Genomic DNA, 13,325 nt, shown 5'->3' on the forward strand with positions numbered 1-13,325 from the left:
AGACTAGTGAGCACATCGACATATATACACATAGCTTTATTTAAAGCTAAAGTTAATGCAGCTGTTGGCTAACTGCACCAGTGTAGCAAAGGTAACCTTAGCTTAGTTGCTGGGCGATGTAGCTACATGTGTAGGGACATTTGTAACTGTAAAAGCAGCATCACAAGGGATTTAGAAGTGGGTATACTCAATGCTGACTGAAAAAGAAGTGGATATACTCCATATACCCGCGTATACCCTGGACGACACCGGATAGATAAACCATATAAAATGTGTTTACATCAATAGCTAAATAACTCAAACTGTCTCTACCTGACACAAACAGTCTGGAGGACACATGCTGTTGCATTTCAAGTATTTTCTTCATTAATAAAGTCGACAGTTTAGCAGCATGTTTGGCCGAAATGAATCTGAAGTAGTGTTCATAACGCCAGCTTGATAATACTAACTTTTCTTTGGGTTTCTCTGGAATCGCAATTTCTGCTGCTCCAACCAATCTGTTGGGTGTGTGTGTGAGACGTGTGTGTCCTGGCTTGTTTGTACAAACACTGGCTCTGATTGACTCTGCATTAGCCAATCATAATCACTTTTCTCACTGTTAACCCACCCAGTCTCCTCATTAGCAGTCAGTGTGTGGGGTTGGGGATGGAGACGCAGTTTATTGCAGCAGTTTTTAGTAACTTACTTTGTTTAACATTCAGTTATGGTAACTATGTTGCAACTTTGGGAAAAGTAATTGAAGAGATTACTGAAAAGGAACGCCATTAGTCACGTTGTTACTTCCAACACTGGTGAGGAGGGATGCTAGCAATGATTGGCGGGGATGACGTGACTGTAGAGTTGACTCATAATATCAAACTAACTCTCCAAAATGTTCCAGTATTAGCTAAGACCAAATATAAGCAGAATAAGCCACAGGAATTCTAGGTAATTACTGGTTGTGTAATTGACAAATAAGGATTTTGTATGGAATTAAACTGGGGTGGGCATATACACTCTCTTGGACACTTTAGGTGTCACGTTGGACAAAATCTTGCCTTCAGAACTGCCTTCATTCTTCTTTGCATATTTAGTTTAATTTTCTATAAGTCTTTGTGAACGGTAGCCTTGGTTTCTTGTTCTTCGCTGACAGGAGTGGCACCCGGAGTGGTCTCCTTCTGCTGCTTCAAGGTTGGGTGTTTTGCATGTTCAGAGATAACTTTCTGCATAACTTCGGTGGAACAAGTGTTTATTTGACCTCCTGTTGCCTTCCTATCATCTCTGTTACAAACGCTAGCACACCAGACAAGAAGGGGGAGGGGTGTTGTTAACATTAAGCCCACAAATGAATTAATAATAAACAGTATTTATTCACAAGTGTATGCTCTGTGACAAATTCGATGTCAAACCAGGCAGCCCATTCCCTGCTGACATAACCAAGACATTTTGTCATAGAAAATTTCTGCATTTTTACTGTGTGGCACCAGTCAGAGTTTCATGGGGACAATTTGGAAAGTTACTAAAAGCAATGAAAGTAACAGGCACTCCAACCAATACAGTCATATAAAAAACTTGTTAATACCATTGAAAACTACCTATAACAGCTACCATACGAGCACTAAAAGGGGAATAATTTAGGTTTAAAGACATTATTTTATACCTATGGTGAATAACCATAAAAACCAAACTCCCTCTTGAGTTGGCTCCATATTTTCAGCTCTAAAACACACAAGATTTGTTGTAACAGACTGCAAAGGAGCACTGGTATTGGGAACAGCGGGTGGAGCACAGCAAGTATGGAGCTCATCATTTCCAGGTGTACCCAGGCAAGCTGGGAGTTGCATATGTTTTAAATAGTTTCCTCATGTGGTGACTGGAATGAATTTCTGTTGCATACTAAGGATATTGTTCTCAGCACATAGTACACAGCAGGAGAGCAGCAGGTGGAATTAATAATGTTAATGATGGCTCAGTTTATTTGAGTTTTCAGTAAATCACAACAATGAACCAATATGGACACCAAGAGAACATCCTGGGTGTGTAACTTTAGTAATTAAGCCATTAGTAATAAAACTGAGCATGTCCTTCTAACGTGTAACAAACAAACTGCTGATTACAAAAGAGAATCTGTTGTCTTGTTAAACTTTGAAATCAACATTTAAAATATTTTTAGCTTCATCTCAACATTTTTTCATATTAAGGAGATACTTGATTATATGCAAAAGAATCAGTCATAAGCTGAGCAGTGGTCTCTCTATAAGTGAATTGATAACTTGTCAACGGTGTTGACCAGAGTAGACAGCTAAATGAAGTCTTTCACAAAAAAAAAAAAAAAAAATGGCTAAAGCAAATGTTAGCCATGTTTGACATATATATACATACATATATATATATATATACATATATATATATATACATACATATATACATACATATATATATATATATATATATATATATATATATATATACATTAAATGTAAATGTATATATATATATATATATATATATATATATATATATATATATATATATATATATATTTATATATATATATATATATATATATATATATATATATATGTACATATGTATATATGTCAGGCAATATGTCTTTACCTGACATAGGGTATTTATTAAAAAAAAAATAAAATTAAAAATATGAATATGTAGATAGCTGAATATATATATATATATATATATATATATATATATATATATATATATATATATATATATATATATATATATATATATAGCTATTAAGATCAACAAACTGTCCAGGTTGTACCCTGTCTTCGCCCAAAAGAAAGCTGGGATAGGCTCCAGCTTCCTGATGACCCTGAATTGGATTAAGTGGTTGGGAAAATGAATGAATGAATAAATATTAGGAATAATTTTTAATTATTTATTTATTTATTTATTTATTTTTAATAAATACCCTAATATTATAACTAAGTTAATTCATTAAGCCGTTTTTTTGCACTTAAACCCCATAACACGGCGTTCCTTAAAGTGGGCGGGGTTTTGGAGTGGGCGTGACTTGCGAATGTAATTTGATATGCGCTCGCCGGCATTACTGCCCGGTTAAAGTGGCGGACTTTAGGACCTGGCGGAGCAGCAGATGAGCCCTCGCGGTGTTATGGCCGGTTTTACCCCAAACAAACCACGTTAACCGTTAATGCTAACCAACTACACATCGTCATACAGCTGTACACATGCTGTGGTGTCTGTAAATATACCGTGAGACGTTCAGCAGTCGTAGGAAGCGCAGCTGCTGATGGAGCACATCCGACTACCAAAGGTAACGAAGATCCGACTGCAGTGATTAGCGTTACTTCCGCACTGAGCCTCCTGTTAGACTTCAACAGAAAAATCTCTTTCCCTCTGACAATAAAACACTTTAAAGTAAAGTTATGTGGGGGAAAAAAGACATTTCCTTGATATAAAAGTCATGATCTGAGTCGGCCACGTTGGCAGTGTGAAGACTACACAGCATACTGGGTGTGTGTGAGGATGAGGCCAGTTTTCTGTTTATTCTGATCCTTCCAGGTGGAGAATGTCAGACTGCTTGACAAAGTCTCTCCCAGAAGGAGCAGAGTGGGAACTCTGTACCTGACAGCCACACACAGCATCTTTGTGGAGAACGAGGGAGGAGAGCGCAATGAAACATGGGTAAGCATCACCTAATTCACCTAAAGATCCACAAGTCACCTGTGAGATCACACTAAAGCACACTAAAGATTGACTTTTTTTTCTCAGTTGCTACACAGTTTGGTGTGTAATGTGGAGAAACAGGCTGCCACCGCCTCAGGATGTCCTCTGCTCATTCACTGCAAGAACTTCCAGGTTCTTCACTTCAGCATTCCCAGAGAGTCGGAATGCCACGATGTCCACCTGTCCCTGCAGCGCCTCTCCCAGCCAAGTGAGCTCCCGAGCATCCGAAGAGCTGGATGTGGTGACACTGAAGCCAAAAACAGAATGACAGATTTCAGTGATAAACATTCACATTTGTTTCCAACAGTTCTGATAATGTGTTTCTGTTGATCTAACTATGAGATGTCACTCGATGTCGTGCCTTGCAGAGTCCTACGAGGAGCTTTACTGCTTCTCCTATAAGCCTAACATGAATGAGGAGGAGAGACGGCAGGAATGGACCTTCTTGGACCTTAAAGCTGATTACAGCAGAATGGGACTTCCGAACTCTCTGTGGAAACTCTCCCCCGTCAACCATCACTACAAGGTCAGTGAGCTGACAGCAGCAGAGTTGTTTTTATCCTAAAATGAACGTGAAGCGTTGCTTAGACTCATGTTGTGGCATTTTGAAAGGTGAGCGACACTTACCCTGCTGACTTGTTTGTACCGGAGTCTGCATCCCCTCCAGTCATCGTGGGCAGTTCCAAGTTCAGAAGCAGAGGCAGATTTCCAGCCCTGTCATACTACTCCAAAGAAAACCATGTAAGTTGGCTGCACTTCTCTGGTTATTTTAATATTCTGCATGTTTCTCACCATATGTCAAGTCAAGAAACCCGAAACCTCTGTGGCATCTCTCGGCAGTGGAGATTATAACAACAATCACACTTAATCTCACAGGAATAGCATAAAGGTCCTGTTTTTAAAATTACAAATACTGCAGATAAATTATCCGGTGACATATAAATACTTTTTATTGCTTTTTTTTTTTTTTTATGAGGCTGCTTGGATGATGGCAACATCCGTCGTCACGTAGCTAAAAGTTTGTGTTTCACAAAATAAATAAATAAAAATGCAGCAGATAAAGTCCAAGCATCAACGTGAAAACTGAAAAGTGAGCCAGAAACATAAAGACACCAGAAATCCTGCACTCCAAAAGACACTAAAAAACATTAGAAACAAAACAAAATACACTGATATTTCAGAAATACTGTAAACTAAAATGCACTGAAATAATTGTAGTTACATTACATTGAATCCAGGCGTGATAAGATGTCCAATAAGTCCAGTCGTGAAATTTCCTTACTACTAAATATTCCTGTCAATGGTTAGCGGTATGTAGAGATGGGACGTTTGAAACGGAAGCACTGAAGCCGGTTTCCTTCAAATGAGACGAACTTGATCGAAACGCTGCATTGAAGCCTATGTGAGCGCTTTGCCGTCACGTGACTGATGATGTGTGAGTCTTCGTACGCCCAAACGAGACACCGGAAATGACGGAAGTGATTCAAATCGTTGGTGGTACTGGTGCCGCGTGAAATGCCCGGCGTTCCCTCCTGCTCGCCGCTTTACAGGCTAAGAGAGCATAAAGATTAGAGGGGTGCTACTCTGGTATTTGGAGTTTTCTGAGCTTTCTACAGTGTTACAGCATTGAATCCTCATCAGACATGTGAACGGCACTGTTTTTTATCACCTGCATGTTTGAGTTTGAGTTTGAGTTCCAGCATGCTCTCCGTTCGGTTTCTATGGCGACGAAAAACGCATCGTTTTAGAAAGTTTTTTCTACTTGGAAATCCTTGTGACGCCCCGGGGGGTAAGGTTCGGTGATTGGTTACCTTCTACTGGTTAACAAGGGCATGTACAAATACATCAGGCGGGTGGAAAACGTGGGATAAAGTTATTTCCAACGATGGCTGGTGAGTTTACCAAAGAGAGACATCCTGCTGCATTCGTTGCTGTGGGTTGCTGTTTTCCACTTCGTTTTCAGGGTCTGATTCAGGTTCCAACATGTAGGGCTGTATGCTATGTGTTGACATTGTATTTTGTTTTTTTATTGAGTTCATATTAGCCTAATCCTTCTGTTTATGAGATTTTACAATGACGGCGAAAGCAGGTGCGGTGCGCGCTCCCGATGTAGTGCAGTGGCGGGAGGCGGGGCTTAATGCGGAAGAGTCTCAATCCACTCGTTTTGCCCACAGGCTGATCTGACAGCCTACGGAGAGGGTCGGTCTGAAGTAAATAAAGCCATTTGTGACAATAACTCGATCAATCCCAGCCCTTCTGGAAATAAAAATAAGTTAGCATGAAATGCACATAATAGTTCCACTTTAAGTAAGAAAACTTTAAGTATGGAGACTTCTAGTGGAAGAAAACAATCAGGTGTCTGGGAAAACTTCACCCACAAAAAAGGAGGATAATAATATGTTAAAAGATTAAATAGTATTAGATTACATAGTACTTAGTATAGTTGTTTTTGTTTTTTATTCATCACATAGTCATACAAAAGGTAAAACAAGACTTTCCAGAACAAAAACAAAACAATACAGAGCACCATGATCGAAAAGGAGCAGGAAAAAGAAAATTTCTTGTAATAACTGCTAGGGGTGGGAAAATCGAATAAAAAATTGGGATTTTTTTGCTTCACAATTTTAAAATCTTTTTTTTTTTGTTTTTTTTGTTTTTTTTTTTGTTAAAAAATCATTTTTTCTTCCAAATAAATAAAAAATAATCCATTGTAAAAATGTTGTAATTTTTATTGTTTTTATTGATCTTTTTACTTATCTTTTTGCGCATTAGAGCAGCAGAATGATGGTCTGTCTACTGTGTTGTTTTTTTCCTAACTGAGATCAAGAAAAATGACAAGTAAAAAAAAAAGTTTTATACATTTATTTTGTTTTGAATCTGCAAAAATCAGCAATATCGAAGAATTCGAATCGCATCGGGACAAAAGCGTATCTTCGCAGCCCTAATATCTGCCCCTTTTTTAAAAAGAAACATAACGCACCAATAAATGGTTATTTGATTTTCTTAATTTTTTTTTTTGTTAATGTATATGGTATAGCTAAATATCTCTCTGCAACATTAGCTAGGATAATTGACAACAGAAGATTAGTTGATATTAAAATATAAAATTCCATGATGTTCAGGGTGTTGCTGACTAATGAGGCTGCTCTATCAATCAGAAATCAGGAAAAAACACAACGGACGAAATTTAAGATTGTTTCATGAAATTCCCACTGAGATGCAAAAACACTTCTCCAAAACCATCATATATCCCAGTAAACTAATTCTGACATTGTCATCTTGTTTCACAGCATCTACATTGAAATCATGTTGGAAAATCTAATGAATAACAGGACAACACGTTGAGCCATAACTAACACCCCGAAAAGACAGAATGTTACAACACTTATAGAGACGACGACCCCTCAGAATAAAGACAGCTGCAAGACTGACTGAACTGTTTGTGTTGGAAGTTAAAGAAATTATTAGAAGATCTGTGCCTGTAATACGTGCAGATGGCCACCAGGTGTCACTGGTATGGTCTATTTTACTGTTTCTCAATGGGGGTACTTCACGTCACTTTAGGGGGTGCGTTAAATGCTTTCAAAGTATATGTTTTTCTCTAAAAGACCCTTAAACAAATTAGTATAAATATAATATTCTATAAATATTTAATATATTTCATTCAATGTAAGTATACGTTCATAAACTGAATTTACATATAGATTTACACCATTTCATTCCTCCCAAAATCCCACATTCCGACGTAAATTGAACTCCGTACAAGCAAAAGCATATTCGTCAGTCACTGTTCACTTGACAACGCAAACAATGGAGTCCTGGTTGAAGCGTTGTAGAGATTTACATTATTTTGCACAGTTAAAAGTTTAATAAACCAAATACAAATGACAAAGTGCTCTATTTCATGTTTTTTCTTAAACAAAAATACTTTGCAGTGGTTAAGGGGTACATTGCTGAAAAAAAAAAAAAAAGGCAATGTGTTGCAAAAAGGTTGAGGACCGCTGGTCTATTTTATAAGGCTTTGAAGCTTTGACTCTTTTTTCAGTACTATCAAATAGAAACCTCAAAAGCTTCACAAGGCTTCGTCGACGCATCTCTAGTGGTACGATAACAAACTGGAAGTGAAAATAGCAACAGTTAGCTCAGTTACAACATGGTAGGATGTGTAAAATCCCAGAGCGAGGTCAGCGCTCAGTCCTCAGAGGTCACTGACTTTCTGCAGATTCCCGACCTCCATACTACAAGTGGCCTTCAGATTAGCTCAGATTACTGCATATAGAGATGCGTGGAGTTTGTCTCCGTGGCCGCGTTACAACACACAGTGAAGTGCAAAGCGCCGGACGCAGTGATGGAAAGCACGCCACCACTAGACTCCGAAGCAGTGGAAACAAGTTGTCTAAAAGTGATGAATCACGCTTCTCCATCTGGCAATCTGATGAGTCTGGGTTTGGCTGTTGCCAGGGCAACGGCCCCTATCCGACTCCACTATGCCGTGTAAGGTTTAGTGGAGGGGGGTGTTTAAGTTTAGTTGGGCTCTACTTCTAACTCTTAAAGACACACCAAAGACCTTTAGCCATTTTCCCGTCCTGAACCCCCTATCGACGGCTAATCAAGCCTCCATCCTGCATCCTACCTGACCTGTTAGCTCTCTCCAACCAGATGAAGACGATCTTACGATGACTCTTGTTTTGTCTATTTCTTTTTTAATCTTGTTGCGTTTCTTTGCTGAATCTGCTACGTTGCGTGCTCAAAACAGCCAGTTCCTTATCATACCGCAAAGCATCGCGTCCTGGATGTAAAAGTTGTATCGTGTCGGTTTCTCAGTCTCAGGACGCTGCTGGGCAGCAGCAACTCTAGAAATACACATGATAGATGTCACTGTGTCATCCAACAAGTCCTGGACGCGGAGTTTTGAGGTCAGAAAGTTACGTAATGCGTCTTAAATCCTTCGGTATACCCAGACGATTTGTATAATTTCATCCCCTCGGTGTTGTTGGAACAGTTCTGGGATGGCCCGCTTCTGTTCCAGCATGACTTTGGACTAATGCCATAAAGACATGGATGAACGAGTTTGGTGTGCTGGAACTTGACTTGCCTGCACAGAGTCCAACCTGATAGAACACCTTTGGCATGAATTGGAGCGGATACGGATAGAGCGGATCGGATACTTTTCAATACAATGTGGCACTTTTAGTGGTTGTAAATAAAAAAGAAGCATTTTAAACTTCAGTTTGATCTTAATTAATTTGGTGATAATTTATCAGTTCCTTTTGGTTAGTTGAGGTCTGACCAGTACCACCGGGTTGATCTCACACAGGCTAAAAGCGTGGAGGAACCTGTCGTTACATGTTACAGATGACTTCTTCCAAATTAAAGTCTCAAAGAAAAGAAGCCGTTATGATTTCTAAACATGATCAATGCACCACAGAGACTTCAATAATTCTTAAACAGAAGTCGTGTAATTTAAGGTGATGTTGGACAAAGCTTCAATCAGTGGGGGAGTCCCAAATTGCTTCTAGAGGGCCGCTGGAGGTTTTGAATGTTTCCCTGATTTAATGGGTAACATGGTTTATAGGGGTGGGAAAATCGAATCGAAAAATCGAATATTGGGATTTTTTGCTTCACAATTTAATTTTTTTTTTTTATTATTATTAAAAAAATGTCTTTTTTTTTTCAAATAAATAAAAAGAAATTCTTTATAAAATTTTTGTCATTTTTATTGTTTTAATTGATATTTTTAAGCAGAATGATGGTCTGGCTACTGTGTTGATTTTTTTAAATTTAAATCAAGTAAAATGATGAGCAAAAAAAAAAAGCTTTTTGCATTTTGTTAATGTAGTTTTTTATTTTTTTTTTTAACAAAAATCAGCAATGTCGGGAAATTGGGAGAATCGCAATTTAAATTGAATTGGCACCCAAAAATTTCAGGATGGAATCGGGACAAAAGCATATCGTTATAGCCCTGATGGTTGAGCAGCAGTTGAGAAGAAGCAGGAGGAAGGCTGATTGATTTAAATCAGGTGTGTTGGAGCAGGGAAACATGTTAAACCTGCAGGAAAGCCGCCCTTGAGGACTGAAGATGGCTTCCATTTGTGATTTCCCTCTGGAATAAATAAATGTTTTAATTTTAATTTATATAAAAGAACAAAATCATCAAAGATAAACGGGATTGATGCTAACAGCGGTGCGCACGTTGAAACCAGCAGCTAAAAGAAACACGAGGAGAATTAAAGCCTTTGTGGAGCAGATGGAAACATTAAGCAGTTATGCTGCTATAATGCCCAAGAAGACAAGTAAAAAGATCAATAAAAACGCTAGAAAAGACAAAAATTTTACAACGGATTATTTTTTATTTATTTGAAGAAAAAAAAAATTGAACAAAAAATTGATTTTAAAATTGTGAAGCAAAAAAATCCAGATTTTCAATTTGATTTTCCCACCCCTAATTGTATTTTTACATTCAGATTGAAAGAATTACTTTGTAAAACAGAAAGAAACGAGTAAGCTAACAGGTGTTTTTAGCTCATTTGTGTTTTAATATTGACAGTGATGAGATTTTTGTTTTAAGTAATGGCTCTTATCTCGTTATTTGAACGCTGTTAGCTTCGATGTTTCCTGCTCGACCACACATAGCACAGATAAGAGGTGATTCTAATATTGTTCTAAACCAAGACAAAGCTGATTTAAGCTCAACTGATACCTGGTAGCGGTGTTTGGTATTGGTTTGATACTATGTGAGTGTATCATTATTTCTGAAAATGTTTAAATGCTACACAACCTGATATCAGTGTGAAAAAACCCATGGCTGTCAAATTCAGCACGTTAATTCATTTTAATACATTCTTATCATCAGGGGTCCAGAAGCTGTTTGATTTCTGGACTATTTCTATTTAAAAATCATCTTAGCGTAACCTAATCCACCAAAAATGACTTTTTTTATTAGGATTTTGACTGTTTTCAAGCCTTAGATTTGAAGGATGGGTGTTGGATGACCCATCTGAGACTGTATATCACGCAATCAGTTGTCACTCAGGCAGACGCAGTTTGTTTTAAACCAAAAAAAACCCCGAATAAAAATCATTTATAAGCATTTATAACGCATGTCAAGCCTTGATTTGACAGTTGGGAGTGCTTTATGTGTGCAAGGTCAGCTTCCCAGGGTTGAGGGTCCTGCTAGTCGAGCTCCGCTCCGGTTCATGAGCCAGGGAGGGGAATGAAAATAAGATTTCTGGCTTCCTCCCTCGTGGAGACATGAGAAACTGTGTGGTTGATTAATTCATATCAGAATGTGGAGGGAGAGGAGAAAAGTCACCCCAGCTCTCGCATGTTGTTCTTTTTTTTTCATCCTGACTGTAGAAGTTTACTGTAAGTCGTCTGATGATCAAACAAACCTGTGACACATGAGTGCCTCTCGCCTCCCTCCAGGCTGCCATCTGCCGCAGCAGCCAGCCGCTGTCAGGTTTCAGCGCTCGCTGCCTGGAGGATGAGCAGATGCTTGAGGCCATCCTGAGGTCCAATCCCCGCAGCGACTTCATGTATGTGGTGGACACCAGGCCCAAGGTGAGCCCTTTGTGTCTGCAGGAGCAGCCTGCATAAACACAAAGCTTTACGGTGCAGAGCTGTGCTGTGTGTTCAGGTGGGCTTTATTTTCCATGCTGCCTTTTACGTCGGAGACAAACAAGCCCGGCTCTGAAATCAGAATCTGTAAAATCTGGTCTGGATTTAAAGCAACAAACTGAGTTAAATGTTTTAAATGTTTTTTTTTTTCAGTTGAATGCGATCGCGAATCGGGCCGCAGGAAAAGGCTATGAAAAGGAAGACAACTACTCCAACATAAAATTCCAGTTCATGGGCATCGAGAACATCCACGTCATGAGAAACAGCCAACAAAAGATGCTGGAAGGTGATTGCTTACCGAGTCCTGCTCCCATGGTTTATTTCCCTCATTTCCAGTGACTTTCTTGCAGCTTTGCTTTCATTACAGTCAGAAACTCTTCAGCATGTGTGTGTTTGTGTATCCAGCGCCGTCTTTAAGCCTTAAAACTCAGCTGGCTGGTGCCTCGAGCGTTTTCTCTGATATTGTAAAGAAGTTCTTTACACGGAACGATGGTGCGTAACTCTGAGGGGTAAATTATGTCAGATATCTCAGCCTTTAGATGATCTCCAGAAGTTTTCCAGGTGTTTAGATCCCGTCCAGGAGACTTACAATCCAGCAACATGTAGTGTTTATTCAGAGACTTTATAATCCACAATTATCCACAATAACTCAGTTATTTATCACGTTTTCATCACTATTCCTACCATGTTGCTGAGAAACCTCTATTTTCACCTGGAAATCATGATGAAGACACGTTCTGTCAGACTCTCCACCAATCAGAGAGCTTAAATTGACAGCGATGTCCAATCAGGAGCAGAAAGTGATGAGAAAAGAAGAAAAAATAATGATCCTCTATGGCTGAAATAAAGCCAACAAGGTGTTTTTGAGGCACAAATGAGCTGAGTTTAGGTTTGTTTAGTGAGGATAGCAGGTAAATAACAGCAGAAATAACCGTAAATGAGGAAAATGTGTAAACATGTAAATAGTTTCTCTTGTGTGTTTGTATTACTGCCAGTATTTTTTATCCTGAAAGCCAAAACTTGAGAGACGAGAAAAGCTTTGGTCTCCACTGATCTGCGGGCAAACAGCGAAAACTTGATTTTAAGGGTTAAACGTGCAGCTTTTCGCGTTGCCAGAGCAGAGCGGGACCCTTCTGCGACCCCTGCCGTTTCTCATCTGCGCCCCTGCAGACTGAGCCGCGCTGCAATCGAGGCCTCCAATGAGCCCCCGGGAGAATTTCTGGGTATTGTGCAGGGGTGCTCCGAGGAACACTTTGAATCCATCTGGATTTTATTTCAGAGCTATTATGGTTTCCCGGAGCGGACAATCCTGGACATTATCCCCCAAAGAGAGACAGAGGGCGTGAGAATGATGTGAAAAGTTAAAGCCGTTCTTAGTTGTGATAACTCTTTGCCCCCCTGGCAGCACAAGGGAAGTCTTTAAATGCTGAGAGACAGCGCCAGAACGTCGTCGTCTGCTGGTCTCTTCCTACCCAACTGCACACTTCAGTAAGATTTAGAGGGACCCCCCCCTTCTCCCATGCTTGGCAGCATTAACGCAGGCATTTCTTCTCAGCAGAGGTCCGCTCACCTCAACGTTATGAAACCAAATCCTGAATGAACCCGTTCACCTGCTCATCGTGCTGCACGAGCTGTCACCTCTGTCGGCGGCTTCACAGGTTTTTACTGATAAACCTCACTGAAACGTAATTATATTGAACCTGCTGCTAAATGAAACCTGCAGTAAAGTAAAGCAGGTGTGTTTCAGCATCTTCATCACTGCTTTTCGATGAAAACAAACAGAATTTTGCACTTTTATTTCCATTTAAAGTCATTTTAAGGTGTGCAGTAGACCACATCCCCCCAATGTCCTCCAGAACCTTCTCTGCCTTCCCGTCCCTCAACGCATCCGCCACCCCTTCACTCCGTCCCAAAGTCTCATGTCCTGCTTCTCCAGCTGCCTCCATCCTCCTGTCAGGAGCAAACACAGAAGCCCCTCTCACCAGACGCTGCGCTGAACCATCCGCCATCAA

General features: G+C 39.6%; 1 protein-coding gene across 1 annotated transcript in view; it reads left to right on the forward strand.

Annotated features, from left to right (window-relative positions):
- Positions 1-3,143: 3,143 nt before the first annotated feature.
- The window catches only part of mtmr7a (myotubularin related protein 7a), a gene marked incomplete at its 3' end in the record, with an annotated part of 10,998 nt that continues 816 nt past the window's right edge, over positions 3,144-13,325 (forward strand). The window contains exons 1-9 of the mRNA XM_079250199.1: positions 3,144-3,283; positions 3,532-3,654; positions 3,742-3,904; positions 4,065-4,222; positions 4,309-4,437; positions 11,122-11,256; positions 11,467-11,599; positions 11,719-11,805; positions 12,414-12,549. Of these exons, the coding sequence (XP_079106325.1) occupies positions 3,260-3,283; positions 3,532-3,654; positions 3,742-3,904; positions 4,065-4,222; positions 4,309-4,437; positions 11,122-11,256; positions 11,467-11,599; positions 11,719-11,805; positions 12,414-12,549 (1,088 nt within the window). The 5' untranslated portion in view covers positions 3,144-3,259. The remainder of the gene's footprint in view (positions 3,284-3,531; positions 3,655-3,741; positions 3,905-4,064; positions 4,223-4,308; positions 4,438-11,121; positions 11,257-11,466; positions 11,600-11,718; positions 11,806-12,413; positions 12,550-13,325) is intronic.

Source organism: Telmatherina bonti, assembly GCF_933228915.1.
Source record: "Telmatherina bonti genome assembly, chromosome: 12".
Lineage (NCBI taxonomy): Eukaryota > Metazoa > Chordata > Actinopteri > Atheriniformes > Telmatherinidae > Telmatherina > Telmatherina bonti.